Source organism: Mustela putorius, unplaced genomic scaffold (assembly GCF_011764305.1).
Source record: "Mustela putorius furo isolate JIRA1106 unplaced genomic scaffold, ASM1176430v1.1 tig00000460_pilon_pilon_pilon, whole genome shotgun sequence".
Classification (NCBI taxonomy): domain Eukaryota; kingdom Metazoa; phylum Chordata; class Mammalia; order Carnivora; family Mustelidae; genus Mustela; species Mustela putorius.
The window spans coordinates 6105772-6130420 of record NW_025421389.1 but is presented as its reverse complement, the minus strand read 5'-3'; the positions used below and the strand labels follow the sequence as shown (position 1 = coordinate 6130420).

At 44.0% G+C, this 24649-nt stretch overlaps 1 protein-coding gene and 1 long non-coding RNA gene across 5 annotated transcripts in view; one reads left to right on the top strand and one right to left on the bottom strand.

Annotated features, from left to right (window-relative positions):
* Positions 1–24649, top strand: part of LOC101672478 (beta-galactosidase-1-like protein 2) — a 47536-nt gene that overhangs the window by 18955 nt on the left and 3932 nt on the right. For 2 of the 3 annotated variants that reach the window (XM_004763970.3, XM_045080324.1), the window contains exons 6-15: positions 4104–4196; positions 6748–6829; positions 12858–12928; positions 16045–16129; positions 17744–17881; positions 18461–18541; positions 18951–19057; positions 19726–19866; positions 23465–23536; positions 23814–23892. In XM_004763970.3, coding sequence (XP_004764027.1) covers positions 4104–4196; positions 6748–6829; positions 12858–12928; positions 16045–16129; positions 17744–17881; positions 18461–18541; positions 18951–19057; positions 19726–19866; positions 23465–23536; positions 23814–23892 — 949 coding nt within the window. The remainder of the gene's footprint in view (positions 1–4103; positions 4197–6747; positions 6830–12857; positions 12929–16044; positions 16130–17743; positions 17882–18460; positions 18542–18950; positions 19058–19725; positions 19867–23464; positions 23537–23813; positions 23893–24649) is intronic. The other variant, XR_006606865.1, reaches the window with a different exon arrangement.
* On the bottom strand, positions 4163–9617 carry LOC106006983. 2 transcript variants are annotated; one of them, XR_006606866.1, is made up of 3 exons: positions 9551–9617; positions 8775–8982; positions 4163–7124 (listed from the first exon to the last, which is right to left on the bottom strand). It is a non-coding gene; the product is annotated as an uncharacterized LOC106006983 (long non-coding RNA). The 2 variants fall into 2 exon arrangements; XR_006606867.1 differs by having other exon boundaries at positions 9515–9563.

The window sequence follows — 24649 nt, the reverse complement described above, 5'->3', positions numbered from 1 at the left end:
GGCGCCTGGGTGGCTCAGTTGGTTAAATGGCTGCCTTCGGCTCAGGGCATGATCCCAGGGTCCTACATCGGTCTCCTTGCTAAGCAGGGAGCCTGCTTCATCTACCTACTGCTCCCCTCGCTGTGCTCTCTCTCGCTCTCTGACAAATAAATACAATCTTTAAAAAACCATGCTTTTGAGTCAATCGTTTGGAATGTTCAGAGCACACATAGACCAAAGGAATTCCTTGACCATTTATAGGGTAGGCCAATAAAACACAAGGTGCTCAGTTAAATTTGAATTTCAGCTAAACAAGGAGTATATTTTTTAATATAAATATGTCCTTAATGTTGCATGGGATGTACCTACATTATAATATTCATAATTTACATAAAAATGTATTCATTGTAAATCAAGTTTAGCTGACTGTCTTGTACTTTTTAACTTCTTAATTAAACCTAGAAACCCTAATCATGAAAGAAGTAAGAAGCCAGGAAATTATTAGCCTAGATTTTTGCAAGGAAGATGGGATTACTGAGATGATTCAGCAGGTTGTAGTAGATTGGGTGCTGGAGGTAGAGGCAGGGGTTGTAGGGAAGGTCATCCAGGAATATGGCTCAGAAGCATTCTTAAATACGGAAGTAGTATACCAGAAATTAAAAAAAAATTCTGGGTATAACATAATTATTTTATTTTTTGTTGTGGCAAAATATACATAACAGAAAATTTACTACTCTTACCATTTTAAAGTGTAGAGTTCACATACATTTACATCGTTGTGCAAACAGTATTACCATCCATTTCCTGAACTTTTCCATCTTCTGATACTGAAACTTTCCATTAAACATTAACGTCCCACCTCCCCTCTCCATAACCTCTGGCAACCACCATTCTACTTTCTGTTGCTATGAAGTTGACCACTCTAGGTACTTCATATAAGTAAAATCATACAGTGTTTGTCCTGTTATGACTAGCTTCTTTTACTTAGCATGTCTTCAAGGTTCATTCTTGTTGTAGCACATGTAGCAGGTGTCAGAATTTCCTTCCTTTTTAAGACAGAATCATAATTTTTTGTATGTCTGTATCACATTTTATCCATTCATTCATGAATGGACACCTAGGTTGCTTCTGCCTATTGTGAATAATGTTGCTATGCTAGTTAGTCTTACTAAAGTTTTATCAATTTTGTTAATCTTTCCAAAGAACTAACTCTTGGTTTTGTTGTTTTTTTTTTTTTAAAATTACCTGTTATTGTCACTATTCTAATCTTTATTATTTCCTTCCGTCTGCTACCTTTGAGTTTAGTTTGTTTCTTTTTTCTAGTTCCCTAAAGTGAAAAGTTAGATGTTGACATAAGACCTTTCTTCCTTTTTAATGTGTTTACTGGTATAAATTTCCCTCTTAACACCACTTTTGCTGCATCTTGTAAGGTTATGTTGAATTTTTATTTTCATTTGTCTCAAGATATTTCCTAATTTCCTTGAATCATTGGTTGTTTTTAAGAGTGTGTTGTTTTATTCCCACATATTTCTGGGAATTTGAGGTGTGAATTTTTCATTGTTCTTTTTGCTGTTGTTTCTAGTTTCATTCTGTTGTGATCAGAAAAGATACATTATATGACTTCAGTCTTTTAAAATGATTTAAACTTGTGTTGTGGCCTAACATATGATCTGCCTTGGAGAATGTTCCATTTGTATATATTTGAGAAAAATGTGTATTTTGGATGGACTGTTCTCTATGTATTTGTTAGGTTCATTTGATCTATAGCATTGTTGAGTCGAAATCTAGGTCTTTTCATTAGGGAATTTAATCCATTTATATTTAAAGGAATTATTGCTAAGGAGGAATTTACTTTGGTCATTTTTAATTTGTCTTCTCTATGTTTTATAGCTTTGCTCTCCCGTATTTCCTCCATTACTAATTTCCTTTGTATTTAGTTGATTTTTTAGAATTACAAGTTTTAATTCCCTTTTCATTTCTTTTGTGTATGTTCTATAGTATTTTCATTGTGGTTACCATGGAGATTACAGATACTGTCCTAAAGTTATTACATTCTATTTTTATATCGGTGCCAACTAAACTTCAGTTACACACAAAAACTACTCCTTTACACCTCTACCTCCCTGTATGGTATTTGTTTTTCTCTGACTGACTTATTTTGTTCAGCATAATACCCTCTAGTTATATCCACATTGTTGCAAATGGCAAAGTTTCATTCTTTTTGACATTCACCTCTGTTGGAGAACTTTGTATTTTCCTGTGGCTTCAAGTCACTGTCTAGCATCTTTTCATTCAACTTGAGGGAGTCTGTGTAGCATTTCTCATAAGTCGATTCTAGTGTTATCAAACTCCCTCAACTTTTATTTTAGAACGTCTTAATTTCTCCCTCATTTTTTGAAGGACAGTTATGCTGGATGTAGAATTCTTGGTTGATAGTTTTTTTTTTTTTTTTTTTACCTTTCCCTTCAGCCCTTTGATTGTATCATCCTTCTGTCACTGCCCTGCAAGATTTCTGGTGAGATATTCACTAATAGTCTTATTGGGGATCACTCACACATGCTTTTCTCTTGCTCCTGTCAAGAATCTCTTTTTGTCTTTGGCTCTGACAGTTTGATTGTAATGTGTCTTGGTTTGGTCTTTTTGTTAATGCTACCTGGAGTTAACTGAAGATTCTCAGATTTGTATATCTATGTCTCCTCAAATTTGAGAGGTTTCCAGACATTAATTCTTCAAATAATCTCTTTGCCCTGTTTCTTTCTTCTTTTTGGGATTTCTGCAATGTGTATATTTATCTGCTTACTGATGTTGTGTATGTCCCTCAGGGTCTGTTCACTTTTCCCCCATTCTGTCACTTTTTGCTCTACAGATGAAATAATTTAAAATGACTTGTCTTCAAGTTTTCCTATTCTTCCTGTTTGAATCCATTGTTGAACTTCTATGGTGAATTTTTCTATTCAGATACTGTTATTTTTCAGCTCCAGAAATTTTATTTTTTTAATACATTCTCTTTATTGATATTTTCACCTTGCTGATATAGCTTCTTCCTGATGACTTTGTCTAGGTTTTCTTTAGCTCTTTGAAAAAAAAAATATGTGTGTATATATGTGCGTGTGTGTGTGTGTGTGTGTTTTAAAATCTTTGTCTAGTAAGTCCAGTGTGTGTTCTTTAAAGACAGTTTCTAGAGATATACTTTATCCTTTTGAATGAGCTATGTTATGCTGTTTCTTTGCCTGTGTTTGTTGTTGTTGTTGTTGAAAGTCGGCAGGATCCTAAGCATTAAGATCACAGTGGGGTGATGGCTTTAGATCTTCTCAGATGTTTTCTGGACATGTGTCTAGTCTTGCCTGTGTGTGTGCCATCTTTTTTTCCCTCCTAATTTTCCTTGGCTGCTTTTACATGTCTTAATTTCCCAAAGAGTCTCACCTCAGTTTTTCTTTTCTTTTCTTTCTTTCTTTCTTTCTTTTTTTTTTTTTTTTGTGGCCTTAGGTGTTCTATCATATTCCTCTACCTATAACCCCTTGCACCTGGCATACATGGGCCTTTAGACCCCCCCTGAAATTTTCACATGTTGTGATCTTCATTGCCTTGTATAGCTTCCAACCTGAGGTCCAAGCTATGCTCTTTCCAGTATGAGCTCCAAGTCAGATGAGACAGAAACTAGTCTACTGGGAAGCCTATAGACAGTCCAGAATATTGCAAACAAGTTTCATTTTTCTCCTTCTGTCTTCAGGGAGGGAACTGGGGATTGGGTTGCTTTTTTCTGACTATGCCATGCTATGCCGGCGAGGAGGTGGGGCAAGGGTGAAGAAAAACACCAGGAGATTTCTTATGCTTTTAAACATGCGTTTTTCTTGATTTGCTTAAACATTTAACTGGTTTCCAGAGCTCTTAAAAAGTTATTTTAGTTGGCCTGTAATTGTTTATTTGATGTTCCCATAAGGGAATGAGGACCTGGAACTCTCTACCTACTCTTGTGTCCTACTGACATCATTCTCAATTATATTACCAAATCTTTTGAGACTTGTTTTCAAATGCAATATTTTGCTGGTAATTGGTGATAAGTGTGGTGAAATTAGTACAGTTTCCACTACAAACTCAGCTTTTGATTATTTCTCTTTTCCCAGTATAAGCATGGAGGCCCCATCATTGCTGTGCAGGTGGAGAATGAATATGGTTCCTATAACAAAGACCCTGCCTATATGCCTTACATCAAGAAAGTAAGAGTCAGTTTGGTTTATTTCTTCATATTCCTTCCTCTGAAATGTAGTATGGGCTATGATGTGATGTTGGTCTAATTCTTTTCTCATATTAATACTACATTTCCTAGCACCATTTATTAATTTTCTAACACCTTTCACCTAGCATATTTCACATATGGTGAATCCTTTCACCGTACTTTTATTTCAGTGGTGTCATCACTTTTATCACCATTTATCAATTGAGTCTAATTGTGGGTTGTAGTACATATATGGTATCGCAGTGGCTGAAAATAAAGGGATGGGTTTCATTGAGTGTGATGACAAGTGAAGTCTCTCTGCAGAGGCTGCTCTCATTCTAGCATCTAATGCAAGGGTTCCCAGCTTCATGTGAACATTAAACATCACTTTAAACATGTGAACATCACTTTAAAAATCCCTGTGCCCAGGCCATGTACTGTACCAATTAAATAAGAATCTCTGGGTTCTTATTCCAATGTGTGGGTTATTTTGAGAACCACTGATTTAATGTGTGGCAGATAAGGGTAGGGCAGGGCTAGATGACACTTAAAACAACAGGGATATACTCTGCTCTGGGTTCTATCCATTTGTAGCTAAGGCCTTGAGCAAGTGCCTTAATTTTTCTAAACCTCCATTTTCTCTTCTTTGAAGTGGGACTAATGAGTGAATTTGCCTCTCTGAATTGTGCATGTGTGTGAGATCACTTGGCTCAGGACTATTCTAGCGATATAGTAAGTAGTCAGTAAATAAGACTTTGATAGATTATTGGCAGTGGTTTTATAGTACTTAGAAGGGCGGGCCATGGTGTGGGCTGAGGAAATGGTAAGTGGCCTTAGGGAATCCACCTAATTAAAGCTGCTTTAGCTTTGGCCCTTGATATCAGCATCTCTTCTGCTGTCATAGGCAGATTCATTTTCCATTTGGAAATTACTTCAGTCCCTGCACACAGGCTCAAGTGCTCCAGCTTATAGGCTCTCATGTAGTCTTTCCCCCTTCTTATCACCTGCAGAAAGCCCTGTCTCTAGGGAGCAAGCCTGTCTCCAGGAAGAGGCATTCCCAAAGCTGGGAAGGGGAGCTCCAGAATTAGCTTCCATTCTGATAGTTAAGCCCAACTGCAGCCTATTTAGATCACACTTCCAGCTTCCTCTTTGCCTTTGAATTAACTAGAGAGATCTCAGCCAGGCCTCAGGATAGGAGGGCTTCTCCCACTGTAACTCCTTGGACTGTCTCTCAAATGCTGGGGTTTCTCCAGAAGGTGTTTACTGAGTCCTGAGCTGTAGAGAAGGAGAGCTCTGCTGATGGGTGGAGAGGAGAGTGCAATCCTTCAGGGGCTTCTCCGGTTCAACTTCCTTGGTGTCTGGGGAAGGTATCCACATGTGAGACAGGTGGATAAAGAGAAGCTGCAGCTTCTGTCATCCTCCGTCATCCTGAGCTCTTGGGAGGATCCCCTCCTAGAGCTGCCATGCAGCTTTTCCTGGATATTGCAGATATACAGACACCATCAGCATAGGATGACCTTGGGTCAAACACCTGACCTTTTTAAGCCTTAGCTTCATCATGTGCTCAGTGGAGTCAAGAATGCCTTTTTCTAAGGCTGCTCTGGGAATGAAGTGAGATTACAGATACAAGACCCCTAACTCTGTTTGACAGTTCACTGGTGCTCAGGAAATAGTAATTACCCCTTATGGTATGCAGTCAATAAATTAATGCCTGTGAAAAGTCAAGTGTAAATAGTACAGCTGTAAAAGAAGGTCACACCCTCCCAACCAACACGAGGCTGTATGTGTAAAGTAGGAACTGAGGCAAAGCCTGTTATATATCGGCAAATGACTGGGTTGGGAGTTGTGAGATGCTGAGTCCAGATTTTAATAAAAATCTCACCCTGCTTAACGAATTGAACTTCTGCAGCTTCTGTTGTTTCTGTCTGTACAGTTATTGCGAAGAGTGAATAGGACAGTCTATGTAAAGTATTTAGCAGAAGGCCTGCCATGATTGTAAGTGGTTCATAAATGTAGCAGTTACTCTGAGTAGTAAAATGGTTACTGCCTTTCAGCGCAGTGTGTGCTCCTTCTACTTCTTCATTTGATTGACAACTTTCGAGGAGATCTTCCTGTTCTCCTAGGCACATGCAGCATGTCTTGGGCATGTGACTATGTTGAACAGAGCCCACCCTGGCCCGGTGTGGGGGAGGGATGGGCTGCTTCTTTCTGATGTGGGGTAGCTAGAGGGTCAGGAGGTCCTGACCTGCTCATGGACCCCCTGCAAGCTGGCCTCTGCATAGGCCTGTCTAGGAACGGCACATTAGTCAGAACTGGTCCCTCACCAGATCTGTGGCAGCCAAGGGATGCCAGAGTCTGATAGCCCTGACCCTGCCTCAGCTTGCCTTCAGCTGATAGGAGCTTTGTTGAACATGTTGAACATAAACAGGATAGGTTTCTGTCTACATTCTGTGGTGAAGTAAATACTTTATTCTGAAACTTTCCTTCTTTCTTTTCTGTCTCTTCCCAACTCTGAGGAACGACATGTTGACTTGTTTTCTTTTCCCCCACAGGCCTTGGAGGACCGAGGTATTGTGGAGTTGCTCTTGACTTCAGACAACAAGGATGGCCTGCAAAAGGGAGTCATGGATGGAGGTGCCTGCCTGGAAGCTGTGCGGTGGGAGGGTGGGAAGCAGTACCCTGGCCTCACTCTGTATTCTTCCCCAAATGGCCTGGGCCACCAGTGGAGTTTCCCTGATGTCTGAGCTTCTCCCATTTGCATGGCATCGGGCCCGAAGCTCTGGGCCTCAGAGGGTTGGAGGATCTGTGGCAGACGGATCTCTGGTCTCCCACTTCTGCTGAGCACTCTCTCAGGACACTAATAGTGCTCTGCAAACTCCAAGATGGGAATGGTAAGTTGGTCATTCTAAAGGAAGGTCTTTTTGAAAGTCTGCAGAGAAGGCAGAACAGATGAATCAGGATGGGGTGTCCTGTTAGGGTGGCTTAGTCAAACCCTGCCAAAATCATGGAGATGGCTGACCACTGTCCAGGGGGTATGTAGCCCCTGTGGTTTTGGCAGCTGGCTGGGCAATAAGTATACAGTAGTACAGGGTATCTGTTCCCCTTACTCTGAGTCTCTTCCTGTTACTGTAGAGGCACTGGCCCAGCTTCACCCTTGTGCACTAAGCCCCTTGTCCCTGAGCTACTCAAGGACATTGCTCCAGCAACTCCTGCTTTTGCCTTAGGTCATCAGATTTTCTCTATCTATTGGGTCATTCCCATCAGCATATAAACATGTTGTTATTTCTCTCTTCTAAAACAACTCTTGACTCCTTTCCCTATCCAGAGGCTGCTGTGTTTCTCTGCTCTCCTTTCAAGAGATCTCTCCATGCCCATGCTCATTGGCTGCCCCAGTCTGTTTCCTTTCCATCTCTCTTAAACCGTGGGCATCATGTAACCATCCTTGCCATTTCACTGCCGCTGTTCTTTTCAGGGTTGCCAGGGACTTCCATGTTTCAAATTTAAATGCTTGTCCTTGTCGCCTCTGACCTCTCTGATTTTGTCAGCAACCATCAGTCTCTTTCCCTTGAAGTGTTTTCCTTCCTTGGTGTCTGAGACCCAATTTCTTGGTTTTTCTCTGACCTCACAGGCTGTTCCCACCTGATATCTCCCACCAGTCACTTCTCTGTCCCTGAGTTCTGATATTTAAATTCTTTACCTCTCACTCGTTGGAATGAATGTTCCTCCTTTCCTTACTTTCACCACCCTGGTGATATGATCTAGGTGTCTTTAATCTGACATGTGTACTGTTGAGTGTAAGATGCATGTCACCATGAGCGACCTTCCTGAACTCCTGCCTCACGTGTACATCTGCCTATTGCATACAGCACCCCAGAAAGTCTGCTGGTATCGTGGAACCTGCCGGGAACTGAACTGTCTCCCTCCCAGGGCATGCCCCACTTTCAGTCTTTTTCTCAGTAAATTGCAATTCCATTTCCCCCAGTTGCCCAGGCCCTAAACTTTGTAGGCACTCTCAAGCCTCTGCTTGTGTATGCGTGACGCACAGCTAATCCTTTTTATCTTTAGTTTTATCTTCAAATTTATCCAGATCCAAGTAAGTTTTACCACTTCTGCTATAACCATCATTTTCATGTGCATTGTTGCAACAGCACTGAACTGATCTTTCTTCACTGTTGACACCTGCATAACTTTTTCTCAACATGACAGCATTTGCAAATGTCATTTGGATCCCCTTAGGCCTCTCCTTAACTGAAGGTTTACCTTGCCTTCCTCAGACTGAAGCACAAGTTATGAGAAAGTCCTCAAAGGCCCTCCTTTGGCCTTTGACCTCTGTGACCTGTCTAGGTGTCTCCTGGTCCCCTTCCTATCTGTTTCTGGAACATACTGGACACCCCCAGCCTTCCTGCAGAGCTATTTATGGCTGTTCCCTATCCTCCCACTTTTCTGCCTGGTCACCTCGTAGTGCGGCTTCCCCTGAGCACCCATTTGAAATACAGCTGCTTCTGGAGCTCACCCAGCCCCTCGGCCCTGCTTTCTTTTTGCCTTCTAATATTCTAGATAGTTTCTTTGTTTTATTTACCTGTTTACGGCCATAAGTTCCGCAAGGGCCTGGATTCCCTCTTGTTTGGCTGTGCCCCTGTGCCTGGACATGATTCATGTTCGTAAAGACGGTGGTGGTGGAAGGGCCTCCTATCAGCTGCCCGATGCTTCCTGAGGGCTCCCACCAGCTTACTCCTTGGCCCGAAGCCGCCGCGCTTCCGGTTCCTTCGGCGTCGCCCTCCCCTCTACTAGATTGAACAGATAGGGCCTTTCATCTCTGCAGCCCTAGGCCAGCGCCGGCCTGCGGGGGGCACTCAGGGTGTGACTTGGATGAGCCCGCAAGAGAAGTCAGTCCCTTTCCCCAAACCCACTGACTGGGTTTCTCAAGGACCAGCAGCGATTCCCGCCACTTCCACGCGATGGCACTGTCCCCTTCTGGCCGCTTCGAAAGCCTCCGCCGGCCCAGTCCTTCAGGGGGGCCTGGGAGGGGCTGCGGCCAGAGCCGGTAGGCAAGATTCTTTTGGAGGCTGCTGCACAGGTTTAGCGCGTCAGCATGGTCCTGAGCAAGGCCTCCGGGGCCTGGAGGGAGTCAGCGAGGCCGGCCGCGGGACTCCAGGCCCTCCTCCAAGGCCCGCCCTCCCTGTGCCCTACTCCCCGCTCCCGCCCCCCACCCGCTTCCCCACTGTCCCACCCCTCTCCCCCCGCACGCCTCCCCGTCCCCCACCTCTCCGCCTCCACACCCCTCCCTTACCGCCCCCCACCCGTCTCCTCGCCCCCTACCGTCTCCTCGCCCCCATCCATCTCCTCGCCCCCTACCGGTCTCCTCGCCTCCGCGCCTCCCCGCCTCTGTCCTCTCGGTGCCGCCTCCCTCCACCCCTCCACGCTGCGCCTCCGCCCCTGCCTTGTTTGTCTCCCTGCCTCCGCCTCTCGGTGCCTCCTCCCTCCCCGACGCCCCGCCCCGCTTGCCCCTTCATCTCCTTACCCTCCTCTACCCCCGCGTCGGCGCCCCCCCATTGCCCTTCCCTCCCGGTGCCCTGCACCCCAGCCCTGACCTCCTGAGCTCTGCCTGCTGTCGGCAGAACTTTACTCAATTACTTAAAAACGTAATTAAAGTAAAGTGTAAAGATACCAGAAATGCTGCCGCCGCTGCCGCTGCCTCCTCCTCCCTCTCCCCCTCCCCCTCCTCCTACTTCCCCTCCACCCGCTGCCGCGACCCTGGCCTGTGCCTTCTGGCTATTCTGACCCGGTACTGCGGTGCGGGCGGTGCGGTATGGGCGGTGCGAGTGGTGTTCGGGGCAGTATTTGTGAAGTGACTCGCTTTCGGTGGGGTTAGTTTTCACTTTCGGTGTTATTTATCCTGACACATGTTAACACAGCTGACACATGTTACATTAATTTTAGGTGTTCCCTACACCTTCTCTTTAAAACAAACCCTTTAGGGCGCCTGGGTGGTTCAGTGGATTAAGCCGCTGCCTTCAGCTCAGGTCATGATGTCAGCGTCCTGGGATCAAGTCCCACAACGGGCTCTCTGCTCAGCAGGAAGCTTGCTTCTCTCTCTCTCTCTGCCTACTTGTGATCTCTCTCTAATAAATAAATCTTTTTAAAAATAAAATAAACCCTTTACCAAAGATTTCCCAAACTCCTGTCACACGTGTTCCAAATACTGTATATATCGGATTCTGTGTCAAGTCTGGTGGGTCTGAGACCCCACCACCCTCTGACCTGATGGAAGTCCACTAACTGGTTTCACCCAAGGGAGGCTGAGCTCTGGGTCTCCTGCCCCATCCCTTCTCTGCACTATGCCCAGATTTTCTAGCACCCGTAGTCACTGCTGAAGTACAAGGACATTCTGGTTCCTGATCCTTTCATATGTTGTTGTTGTTGGTGGTGGTGGTGTGTGTGTTTCCTTCCCATTCTAGAAAATAACAGGATTTTCTCTTTATCCTCGGTATCCTGGTATTTCACAATGATGTTCTTTGGTATGGGATTTTTTTTTTTCTTCTGTAGAACTTTTGTGCGTTATTTGAATTGACACAGTTCTGGTACTTGTCAGTGGGATATTCAGTTAGTGCATTATTTTGGTATGCTTTCCTTTCTTTTTTCTATCTTTTGATCACTCCTGTTATTTGTAGATTGGACTGTCATATCTATTCTCTAAGTTGCTTATCTTTTTGATGTATCTCTGCCCTTTAGTTCCACTTTTTGGGCGACTTCCTCAAGTTCTTTCATGTAATCCTTCTCTTATTTCCTGGGTCTTGTTTTCTTGAATATATTTCTTTTCTCATGGCATACTTTTTAAATGGACACTATCTTTCTTACTTTGCTTAGAGGATATTTTAATTTATATATATATATATATATATATATATATATATATATATTTATATATATAATTCTGCTGGACAGCCAGCAGAACTAGTAAATAAATTTATATATATATATAAGACTGCTCAGTCTTCCATGTGAGGGGATTTTCTCAATTGTTTGGCTCTTGACTGAGCAGTTTAAAGAGGAGGCACTAAATGGCCAGTTGGAAGCTGAGTGCCAGAAGGGGCTGGGGAAGGTGTGCTTCCCAGTGGGGTGATTGGGCTGGGGTGTGCTCTTTCCAGGAGGGAAGGCCAAATGTTGGGGGTTGGAGATACTGTCTTTAGCTCTATTAAGTGTTTGCAGAGACAAATCCTTTGGTCTGTTGCTATAGATATTCTGGGAGCCAGCAGAAGATATGGACAGGAATACTTTGGCTGATATGGCCCTTACTGATCTGTAGCACATCCCTTATTTCACACTTTGCTGTGCCAATCCCAACCTGGAGACACCTGGGCTCAGCTTTCCCAGAGAATGTGGTCCCCTGGGGTAGGGCTCCAGTGGGGAAGAGGTTTGAGGAGTGTGTGAAGCAGGGGAGGGAAGTGTGCTCCTGGCTGCACAGTGCCTGGGATGTGAGACAAGGACTGCAGCTGGAGGTGGGGAGCTGGTTGAAGCTTCTTCCACTCTCCTGGGCCATTCGCTGACCCACTGCTCTTTGCAGCCTCCTGAGATTTTCTTGAAACTTCCTCTCTGCTTTGTCTCCTCTCTAGATATTGTTCTTTATGGTCTTCCACCTTTGGATTCCTTTATTTTTATATTAGTGAGGATTCAGGAAGACTAGGAATAGATGCCAAGTCGTTAGCCATGCTAATCCTGTTCACTTCTGAGATTTCTGCTTGCTTATTTTCAGACAGGCCTCCTGTTTTTGAGGTTCCTCCTTTAGGTGAGGAGGGGTCTAGATATAGGGTCTTATCCAGTGGCTTGCTGGAGGATGGTGCTAATCGTGGGACAATGGGTCAGTGTCCGATTGGCCTGGGTTGCAGCCCTACTCTGTTGCTTACTAGTTGTGTGATCTTGAGGCAAGTTATTTAACCTCCTGGAGCCTCAGGTATTGTTTGTTTTTAATCACTGGTAATCAGTAGCTTATGTCCAATAGGAGAGTATCAGGGTAGCCAGCTTGGCAGGCTTGCTCAGTCTCTTTCATGCATTCCCAGACCTGCTGGAGCTCAGGCCAAACCCAGTTCATGTGAGGCCTGCTGTCCAAGCAGACAACAGGCAGGCAAGGAGCCTCAGAAGCCAAGTTCTGCAGCTGGGGTAGGCCAAACGTAGCATATCCTTCTTGGGCATATCTTTCACTGATGCCATTTAAAATATAACTTTAAACTAAAAAATGGACACATTGTGGGATGGAATAGAAAATTAGCCCTCATTTAAGAAATAAAAGGGTTACCATTCATTGGTGTATTCATTTAGGTCATTACTTTGCACTAGATGCTTAAGGTGCAAAACAAAGATCAGAATCTAGGCTCCTATGAAAGAATAATTACCAGAAATGTACCCTCTGCTTGTAAAAATTACATTAGTCAAGAACAGATGCCTAGTGAATGATTGCCCTGTAAGCTCTGTGCTGAGTGGTGGAGTTTCTGAGAGAAACAAGATGAATCTCTTGACATCTGAGGAACTAAACTCTAATTGGAGGTGGGAAACAATGCCAAGGTTAATTTATTTTGCCGGTAAATTGGGAAAGGTCTGGCTTAGTTCAGAAAGTCTCCTTGCCTTTAAGACCTGCTTTGTTTCTCTTTCTCCTTCCCATTCACAGTGCTGGCCACCATCAACTTGCAGTCACACCATGAGCTGCAGTTATTAACCAACTTTCTCTTAAGTGTGCAGGTAAGTCTGGCCCAGGGGCAGCTGTTTGCTCTGCTTGGCGTGTGTGTAGAAAGTCCTAGAGCTAAGTGGAGCCTCTGTCAGCACTGTACAGTGCTGTGAGGTACCTGCAACTATACCCAGGGCTCTGGGAGAGAAGGACTCTGGGCTCACTCAGACTTTCACCTCTCAGCCAACCTTCTGCACTGTGACGCTCAACCTTTGTGGCCCCTGTGTTGCCATGCCCTCAGGTAGGGAAGCGCTGTAGGAGTGTAAGTGTTCAAGGTGGTGGTGTATAGACTGATGCATGGATGTGGTTTCTTGCCTCTTGAGAAAGGGGCCCTTTTGGGAGGCCTAGGCTTGGTGTGTTCACAGAGGCTCTGGACTAGAATTCTATGGACTCCATTAGCCCAAGATATGCTCATTTGGGGATTGAGGAGAGAAGCTTTCCTGACCTATATTGTGTGTGTCTGACCTTAACCCGTAAGACCCCCCTGGGCCTAGAAAGATCATTGTCATCAGCAAGATGGGAGACCTGGGCCTTTCCAGGTCACAGGAGAGAGGAGTTTCTGAGTATAAGGTTCACATCCTTCAGGTTGATGGGAATTTACAGTTAAATCCTATTCTGATTGATTTCTGTTCTCTTGAGTTCACTTGTCTCTCCTTAGGAGGCCAATGGGATTTGGCCATGGTAGTGGCAGCCCGTTCACAGAGCTGGGGCCCCATTTCTCACCGTGTCTTACTGAAGGGTGTGAATGCCCCAAACTGTCACCACCTATTATGTGTAGGCATTGATTCCCCAGGCCTACTGTGGAGTTGTTGGAACATGAGTATCCCCCATAAATGCAGAGATGCTGGGGCATCTCCATTCTACCTGTTCATTTCTTGGAGCAGAAGTAGGCCCAAAGGCACATCCATATGAAATCACCAGGGGAGTGTGAAGCTGTGGAGCATGAGGGCCACCTGTGTGTATGATGTGGCTACTGCCTGAGTCAGGAGGATAAGTGGAATGTGCAAGGATGGTGAGCAGGAAGAGAAGAGACAGGTTGGGACCTGATGCCAGGCAGACTTTGTTAGGCCAGTGAAGGGAGAGACAGTTTCTCCCAGAGGGCCCAGGTCTAGCTACTTTGTCCTTTCTTTCCTTCCTCCAGTGTTGACTGAGTGCCAGCTCTGTGTGTGGAATGTGGCTAGGCCCTGTTACCTTGTGGTGACTAAGATGGCAGGTCTTTGCCCTTATGGGGTTTGTGACCTACCTGGGGAGATAAACAAAAAGAAACAATTGCCCAGCAACTAATTAGGATCGTACTTGAGTGCTGTCTAAGGACACTGTGAGCAGTCTCTGCCCACTGGATAGAAATTGTCACCTCTCTGTGCTTCTCTTTCCTCTTCTGTGAAGTGGGGATGATGATAGTACCTACTCATGGGGTTGTTTGAGGATCAAATGAAGTAATATTTGGAAAGCACCCAGGAAAGCAAGGTTTCATGCTGTTTCCTTTATGGTCATCCTTAGATAGGGGCCCCACACCTATGTACCCAGGCCGGGTCATCCTGCTGACAGACAGGCTCCATTAAACGGCCTTTCTGTCCGCAGTTCAGTGCTGTCTGTTTTCGTCAAGGAAGGGGACTTCGATCAGAGTCTGCTTTGGATGATCAAACAGGACAGGCGCAGCTCTGCTAAACTTCAGGATGTCCAACAGCACCCCACTGCGCCCTCCTGTGCATGTCCGGTGATGGAGATAATTAACATGAGTGTTTCTTGAGTACTTTCCAAGTGCTAGGCACCATGTGCTAAAGGGGTTATGTGCATTATTTCATGTAATTCTCCCAGGAACCAGGTCAGCTGGTTGTGTAGTTAAGGAGACAGATTTGATAACAAAAAGAGCACCCAGTAAGTGGCACATGAGAGGAGGCAGAGCACAGTCTGACTGAGGCAGAACTTCAGCTCTTAACCACAACATGCAAGGCAGTGACCTGGGCCACTGGTGGGCACCCCAGTACTTGACCCTGGCACCATCAAGTCAGGGAGCCCCCTCCTAGCTGTGGAGACTATTGACATGTGGCACAGAGAATCTATTTCTCCCTTAGGGACTTAAACATTGTACAGTATATCCCCTTCTTGGGAGGTAGACAGCCACCAACCTTGCTAAAAAAATTGGCTTTTGGCTTTTCCTCTGGCATGGTTGGTATCTCCTACTCAGCAGATAATAAATCTACCCCATGAGTCTGAACCAGATTTTGTTGCTCTGTATGTGTTGCCTTCTAAATGTCAGGCCATCACTAACGGAGGAAGTACTTGATGAATGAGGACAGCTCTCTGGTGCGGAACCTGAAACACCAGCATGTTAGTCCTTATATCTCCCTCCTGATGCTCCGGTGCTCCTGCAAACACAGCACAGTAACAGTACAGTAGAGCATGGTTCTGGAAATTGTTTCTGCATCCTTGGGGCAACCCCGCACCAAAGGCAGTATTCTGAAGTAATATTAAGGACTTAATTGTTATCAAACATCCTAGCCAAGGTACGAAGCCAGATACTGAGGCTGCAGGGCCTGTACTATGACTCACTGTGCTAAATAACTCCCTGATTTTCCTGTCCAGTTTTGTAAACTTATGTTTAAGCTAGATCTCAGAGAGGGGCACACTCTACAGCCCTCTGACTCTTCCAGCTAAAGGGAAACAGCAGCTGAGGGGTCTGTATCTCTGGGGTGCCTGTCAGAAATGGAATTATCCTGTTAGAAGATTCTCTTTCCCCAAGAGAGGATAGGAAAAGTGTGGCTTGCCCAGAAAGCCATGTAGGAAAAGTCTCCCAGAGTACATGCTGCATTCTGATGCAGGCTTACATCCCTGTGTTCTCTTGCCAGCTCCGTATGTAACATTAAAATCACATTAAGGCCTCAGAGTCTCCTGCACCAGCTTGGGTAGTTCATTCCACTTTCTACCTGCAGTGTGGAGGCCACATGTGGAAGATAAGCTGGTGCAGATGCCTTTGGTCCTCACCTGTGCACTGCTTTTGATGGCTCTTACAGCAAGGAGTGTGTGGTCAGGAAAGATTTGGGAGGGTAGAAGGGCTGGGATTTCCCTGAAGGAAGAACTCCCCATTTGCCTCTTTTGGCCAGCTAACTTTTCATTTTGTGGTGCTCAGAGGGTTCAGCCCAAGATGGTGATGGAGTACTGGACAGGGTGGTTTGACTCGTGGGGAGGCCCACACAACATCCTGGATTCTTCTGGTGAGTGCTTTGCGGTACCTAAATCCAGCATGTGTATTGACCTATGAAATAAAAATCAGTTCCAAATAACCTGCTAATTGATGTAAATGAGCTGTAGGGTACAAGGCTCCTGGATTATCTGCATGTCATAATCAGCTGTTGATATTCCAGAGTCATGTGTCCTGACATTTGTCATGAATGGTAGGACCCTTAACACTGCTTTATCATGTTTTTATAATTAGATAAGCAGTGCACGCCTATTGCAAACATCCAGCAAATACAGAAAATATAGGAAGAATAAATAAAAAGCCCAGAGCCCAGACAAAACACATACAGTTGACTTTTGAACAATGTGGCAGGTAGCAGTGCTGACCCCCTGCACACTTGAAGTCTGGGTATAACTTTGACTCCTCCCAAACTTAACAACTAATAGCCTATTATTGATCAGAAACCTACTGATAGCATGTAATTGATTAACACATATTCTGTATGTTATCTGTGTCATATACTTATTATTATGATAAAGCCAGCTAGAGAAAAGACAGGGTTATGAAGAAGATCATAAGAAAGAAAAAATACAGCACTGTACTGTAAGAAATCATGCATAAGTGGAGCCGTGCAGCTCAAACCCATGTCGTTTGAGGGTCAGCTGTATACTGTGCAGGCAGTTCTGTGTGTCTGTCTGCAGCCCTATATGCACACACAGAGATATGGACACTTGCGGTCCTACCTGCTCTTTGTTACTTGCTTGTGCCCTGATGGACACAAATGAACAGCCTTCTGAGAGATTCCATCACCGTTTTAAAGAACAGAAAGAACCCTATAGTATTGGTGATTAAACCACAATTTATTTAGCCATTTTCTTATTGATGAACATTTAGGTTGTTTCCAGTGGTTTTTGTTAATTAAATGCCATTGCAGCGACCATGCTTGAACATCCAGTTTTGCATATTAGTGCCCTAGGATAACCAATAGAATTCCCTAACCAGTGGAATGCTGCATTAATTCAATTTTGATATATATGTACTAATCTGCTCTTTCAGAAGATTACAGCAATTCTTACTATTATTAAATGAGAATACGTATTTCCCACAGATTTATTGACACTGGTTATTAAACTAATTTTTAATATTTGTCAATCTGATTGCTTGTGTGTGTGTGTGTGTGTGTGTGTGTGTGTGTATGTTAATACTGTATATTTCTCTTTTGATGTTATCTTTCACATCTTTGGTTAATTCTATAATAGAGGCGGGAGGCGGGATTGGGGAGGTGGTCAGAAATTACAGCTGCAATTAGGAGTCCAGTCTTTCGCACCTTACCAAGTGTGAGTAATTGTTGAGAAGTGTGGAGGTAGAAGGCTGCCATTGTTCAGACCATAGTCATTGGAGACTTGGCCATGGTGGAACAAACAACTATAAGGCTTCAGCTCGGGGGCTTTGGTGCTTGCTGGCCCTTTTCTCTTCATACCCTTCATCTTTTGTGATTGCAGCTCTAGTGGAAGCTGAAGGGCAGAGCTAGGGAGTTGAATTTGATGGGGTTGGGGGAGATCAGGAAAGCTGAGACATCAACAGGACTTGTGGCTCGTCCTAAACTTTGACTCACTCTGCACATGCCCTTTCTCCCCTCCTCCTGCAGACGTTCTAAAAACAGTGTCTGCCATCCTCGATGCTGGCTCCTCCATCAACCTCTACATGTTCCATGGAGGTACCAACTTTGGCTTCATAAATGGAGCCATGCACTTTCATGAATATAAATCTGATGTCACCAGCTACGGCAAGTATTCCCCAACACTGGCCCTTCGTGGAACACCCCACTTTTGCATGTTTGGAGCTTTTTATGCAGAGTCCTTTAGGGGCAGTGTCTGGCACCTTTAATGCATTTGGTTCTACAGTGCCTGAGGAAGGGATGGTTTTGCTGAGATTATCAGTTTTAAACTTCTAGAGCAGTAGGAGGTACTGAAGCCCACTGACATGCCTATGAGCCTTTGGAAGTCACTGGAGGAAGTGAGAGGTACAGCCAGGGTGAGGGAAGGTCCTTTGATGAAGGCAGCCTCTTCTCCCTACTCAGGCCCTTGAAATGTGTGACCTCTGAACCCTTTAGGTTGACAGTCCCCTGAAGTCAGGCAAGGTGCAGGAAATTGTGGGTCATGCCATGGCTATGGCACTGTTGGTGATATTTCATAGTGTTTAGTACTTATTGTATTTGGACTGATGGCTCACACCAAAAGTGTTGCTGCCAGATTTCTGGGGTGAGGACCCTGTTGCCGTACCCAGCTTCTCCTTTCTCTTTTTGCTGCTGTGGACACTGCTCTGTGACACAGGTGACCAGTGACAGCATTCTGGTGTCTTGCAGACTATGATGCAGTGCTGACAGAGGCTGGGGATTACACAGCCAAGTACTTCAAGCTCCGAGGTTTCTTTGGCTCTCTCTCAGGTACCTGAAGACAGAAGACTCAAGCGCCAACTTGGGCCCTTTTTGCTCTGCGACTCCCTAAAGAGTTACTTCTTCACTACCCTACCTCAACTCCAGTTGACTTGTATGTAAGAATGTCCCTAGACAGGCAAATTTGAGAGACTGTCTTCTTTATCATGGTCTGTGTGTCACCACCTTCACCTTCCAATGGGTGTTAAGACTCCTGAGAATATGAGGAAGTCAAGTTCCCGGCACCCCCCTGCCCCATGTTGCTTTCCTAAGTCTAAGGCCAAGCAGTCTAAGAATGTTTCCCTCTTGGCTCTAGGATAAAGGAGCACATTGGACTGCAGAAAGGAGCCAGGGCCTGGGGAGGTTGGAGGTGGCAGTGATTTTGGGTCCTCTTGGGATGAACCTGTTGTCTGTATTGCAGGTGTCCCTCTTCCTCCCCAACCTGACCTTCTTCCCAAGACTGCATATGAGCCCTTGAGACCATATTTATACCTGTCACTGTGGGACGCCCTGAAGTACATGGAGGAGGTGAGTGCCGTGGGGCAGGGAAGCTGGGACTGTCGCTAGGTGGGCTAATGGAACTGTGGAGAGAGAAAACAAGTACTTGATAGCTTTAAGGTCCACTTTGACTTTAGAGCTCAGAGGAAAGAGAATAAACTTGTGTTAGAGTATGGAGTGGAAAGGAACAAAAATAACTTGAAGAAAAACTGGGTAATACAGTAGGTAGTAGTCTCTCTCCAGCCTTGGTGGACAGGGAGGAGGGTAAAGAGGCATGTGAATGGGCTGTATCCCCTCTGAGAAGAGGGTGCACCCCTGGAGCTAACCCAATGGAGTGTAGTGATGCAGAAATGAAGGCAGGTTGAAAGGCTACAGGTCTGGTACATTTCCAGGCTTCATTCTATTGTTATCACACATCTGCCATCCCTTTGACCCTGGACAGCCCTAGGGCTAATGAGATGAGAAGTCAAAAATCAGAATTTTGGAGCTTGGAGAGCCTATCAACTGGATTGGCTCTCCATGTTTGTATAGTGAGAGGTCAAACTAGAAGAAAAGGTTAGAGGTCCTCTTCCCCCAAACCCCTAGTCCCAGATGGGGATCTGTCTGCTACCCTGCACTCCCCCAGAAGTCTCAAGGTGAGGTTGCTGCCTCTTTTCTCCTCTGCCTAGCCTTATCTCTCCATACTCTCCTCTATGCAGCCAGTCAATTCTGAAAAACCAGTCAATATGGAAAACCTGCCAGTAAATAATGGAAATGGACAGTCCTTTGGGTACACTCTGTATGAGACCACCATTGCTTCATCGGGCATCCTTAGTGGTCTTGTGCGTGACCGCGGACAGGTAGGGGTGATTTCTCTCTTTTTTTTTTAAATTTGAAATTCAAATTAATTAATATACACTGCATTATTAGTTTCAGAGGTAAAATTTAGTGATTCATCAGTTGCATGTAACACCCAGTGCTCATATATTCAAGTGCCCTCCTTAATGTCCACCACGCAGTTACCCTATCCTTCCGCCCACCTTCCCTCCATCAACCCTCTGTTTGTTTCCTATAGTTCAGAGTGTCTTATGGCTTGTCTCCCTCTCTGTTTGCATTTTACTTTATTTTTCTTTCCTTTCCCTTATGTTCATCTGTTTTGTTTCTTAATTCCACATGAAGGAAATCATATGGTATTTGTCTTTCTCTGACTGACTTATGTTGCTTAGCATAGTATACTCTAGCTCCATCCACATCGATGCAAATGGCAAGATTTCATTCTTTTTGATGGTTGAGTCATATCTATATATATACCACATCTTCTTTATCCACTCATCTGTCAATGGACAACTGGGCTCTTTCCATAGTTTGGCTATTTTGGACATTGCTGCTATAAACATTGGAGTGCATGTGCCCCTTCAAATCATTGTGTTTATATCGTTTGGATAAATACTTAATAGTACAATTGCTGGGTCATAGGGTAGCTCTATTTTTAACTTTTTGAGGATCCTCCATACTGTTTTCCAGAGAGGCTGCAGTTTACATCCCCCCGTTCTCCGCATCCTCACCAACATCTGCTGTTTCCTGACTTGTTAATTTTAGCCATTCTGGCCACTGTAAGGTGGTGTCTCATTGTGGTTATATGTATTTCTCTGATGTTGAACATTTTTTCATGTGTCTGTTGGCCATTTGTGTGTCTTCTTTGGAGAAATGTCTGTTCATGTCTTCTGCCCATTTCTTGACCAGATTTTTTTGTTTATTTGGGTGTTGAATTTTTTTTTTAATTTTTATTTATTTTTTAAATTGCTTTTCAGTGATCCATAATTTATTGCTTATGCACCACACCCAGTGCTCCATGCAATATGTGCCCTCCATAATACTGACTACCAGGCTCACCCAACCTCCCATTCCCCGCCCCTCCACAACCCTCAGAGTTTTGTGCAGAGTCCACAGTCTCTCATGGTTCATCTCTCATGGTTCATCTCCAATTTCCCCCAACTCCCTTCTCCTCTCCATCTCTTGGGTGTTGAATTTGATAACTTCTTTATAGATTTTGGATACTAGCCCTTTATCTGATAAGACATTTGCAAATATCTTCTCCCATTCCATAGTTACCTTTTAGTTTGTTGACTGCTGTGCAAAAGCTTTTTATCTTGATGAAGTCTCAATAGTTCATTTTTGCTTTTGTTTCTCTTGCTTTTGGAGATGTGTCTAGCAAGAAGTTGCTGTGGCCAAGATCAAGAGATTGTTGCCTGTGTTTTTCTCTAGGATTTTGATGGATTCTTGTCTTATATTAGGTCTTTCATCCATTTTGAATTTATTTTTGTGTATGCTGTAAGAAAGTGGTCAGTTTCATTCTGCATCTGGCTGTTGCATTTTCCCAACCCCGCTTACTGAAGAGACTGTCTTTTTCCTGTTGTATATTCTTTCCTGCTTTGTCAAAGATTAGTTGACCATAGAGTTGAGGGTCCAATTCTGGGTTCTCTATTCTGTTCCATTGATCTATGTGTCTTTTTTTGTGCCAGTACCATACTGTCTTGATGATTATAGCTTTGTAATAAAGCTTGAAGTCTGGAATTGTGATGCCCCAGCTTTGATTTTCTTTTTCAACATTACTTTGGCTATTTGGGATTGTTTCTGATTCCATACAAGTTTTAGGATTGTTTGTTATAGCTCTGTGAAAAATGTTGATGGTGTTTTGATAGGGATTATATTGCTTTAAGTAGCATGTATATTTTAAGAATATTTATTCTTCCAAGCCATGAGCATTGAATGTTTTTCCATTTCTTTGTGTCTTCCTCCATTTCTTTCATAAGTGTTCTATAGTTTTCAGAATATAGATCTTTTATCTTTTTGGTTAGGTTTATTCCTAGATATCTTCTTGTTTTTGGTGCTATTGTAAATGGGATCAATTCCTCAATTTCTCTTTCTTCTGCCTCACTGTTAGTGTACAGAAATGCAACTGAACTCTGTGTATTTATTTTATATTTTGCCACTTTGCTGAATTCCTTTATCAGTTCCAGCAATTTTGGGGTAGAGTCTTTTGGGTTCTCTACATAGAGTATCATGTCATCTGTGAAGAGTGAAAATTTGACTTCTTTGCTGATTTGGATGCCTTTTATTTCTTTTTGTTCTTTGATTGCTGAGGCTAGAACTTCTAGTACTATGTTGAGCAACAGTAGTGAGAGTGGACATGCCTGTCATGTTCCTAACCTTAGGGGAAGAGCTCTCAGTTTTTCCCCATTGAGAATGATATTCACTATGGGTTTTTCATATATAGCTTTTATGCATGTATGTTCCCTCTATCCCTACAGTGTGGAGAGTTTTAATTAAGAAAGGATGCTGTATTTTATCAGATGCTTTTTCTGAATCAGTTGAGAAGATCATATGGTTGTTGTCCTTTCTTTCATTAATATGATGTTTCACATTGATTGATTTGTGGATGTTGAACCATCCTTGAAGCCCAGGAATAAATCCCACTTGGTTGTGGTGAATAATCCTTTGAATGTACTGTTGGATCCTATTAGCTAGTATCTTGGCGAGAATTTTTTTATTCATGTTCATCATTGGTCTGTAATTCTCCTTTTCGGTGGGATCTTTTTTGGTTTTGGATCTTTTTTGGTTTTCAAGGTAAGGCTGACCTCATAGAATGAGTTCAGAAAGTTTCCTTCCATTTCTATTTTTGAAACAGTTTCAGAAGAATTTCAGAAGAATAGGTATTAATTGGTATTAATTCTTCTTTAAATATTTGGTAGAATTCCACTGGGAAGCCATCTGGCCGTGGACTCTTGTTTATTGGGAGATATTTGATTACTGATTCAATTTCTTTGCTGGGTATGGGTCTGTTTAGGTTTTTTACTTCTTCCTGGTTCACTTCCTAGGTCACTAGGAATGCATCCATTTTGTCCAGATTGTCTAATTTGTTGGCATATAGTTGCTCATAATATGTTCTTAAATTTGTTTGTATTTCTTTGGTGTTGGTTGTGATTGCCCCTCTTTCATTCACAATTTTATTTATTTGGGTCCTTTCTCTTTTATTTTTGATAAATCTCACTAGGGGTTTATTGGTCTTACTGATTCTTTCAACAAACCAGCTCCTAGTTTCCTTGGTCTATTCTACTATTTTTTTAAATTTCCATACCATTAAATTCTCCTCTAATCTTGGGGCATCTTCTCTTATTTCCTGTGACTTTGTAGTCATCAAGCCTTACCAAATGCATCTGACTTGCTCTCCTCAACGCTCACATATCTGCTTGTTACTAGTGTCTAGAAATGGCCAATCACCATCAGCTCTGCCGTCCTTTTCAGCTATAATCATGGGCATTCATTTTTCTTCTGTGCTTGGCTAACCCCGGTTTCCACTGTACACACATAGTGTTACCCCTTTCCTTCCTTATCGGAGATCCCTCAAATGCCTCCCTTCTGTTGACACATGAATGCTTTCTGTCTGTTCATTTGCAGGTATTTGTGAACACAGTGTCTGTAGGATTCTTGGACTATGAAAAGAAGAAGATTGTTATTCCTTTGATCCAGGTTTGTTATCCTGGGGAGCTGGGTGATGGCTAGCACCAGCTGCTTCTTGAGCAGGTTTGGTGGGAGTCAAAGAGGAAGACTTGGAAGACAGGAGGCTCCTTAACCACAGAGCTGCTGATGGAAAGAGGGGCAAAACATTGCTTTCTGATCAGTGGGTAATCTTTCATCCCCAGAGTTCAGGGAAGAGCTGGGGTTCCACAAAGAAACTCTGAGGTACAGCTGTGATCTTATGGTTGGGTAATCAGGTGGTCATTATTGACCACTATGTTCCTGGCAGGGTTACACCAGGCTGAGGATCTTGGTGGAGAATCGTGGGCGAGTCAACTACGGGAATAACATTGATGACCAACGCAAAGGTGGGTCATAGCATGTACTGAGAAAAGAGCTTCTAGTCCTCAGCAATGCCTCAATATCTATTCTTCAAACCAGTGCACCAGCTAATGATGGATGCTGACTGTAGTGAGGTGGAGTCATGGTAGCCCATTGGAGGGAACTGGGTTGTGGAAACCCATTGAAGGGAGGTGGGTCATGGAGACCCACTGGAGGAGATTTGTGGAGGCCCATTGGAGGGAGGCAGATAATGGAAACCCACTGGAGGGGGTGGGTTATGGAGACCCACTGGAGAGAGGTAAGTTGCAGAGGCCCATTGGAGGGAGCTAACTCACTGAAGCCCATCGGATGGAGTTAACTCATGGAAGCCCACTGGAGAGAGGTGGAAATGGGCCTTCTTAAAAGACCCATGTGAGTTCTGACCTCTTCCTTATGCATCTTGTTTACATGTCCATGGTGAACACACAGGGAACACTGAAAAAACCTCTCCAGACCTCCCTGGGTTGTAGTCTGCTTTAACAGAGGACTCTCTGCTGGGGCTGGGCTAGAGGTGGTGAAGCTTAAGCAAGGGGATTCCCAGGAAGCCAAAATTGGCATAGGACCCCTGCCTTCTTGGGTCTCCATACTGAGATTTTTTTCCTTTTTTTTGAGTTTTTATGTATTTATTTTAGAGGGAGAGAGAGAGAAAGAACATTCACACATGTGAGTGAGAGGAGGGGAAGAGAGTGAGGGAAAGGGAGAGAATCTCAAGCAGACTCTGTGCTGAGCATGGAACCTGACACG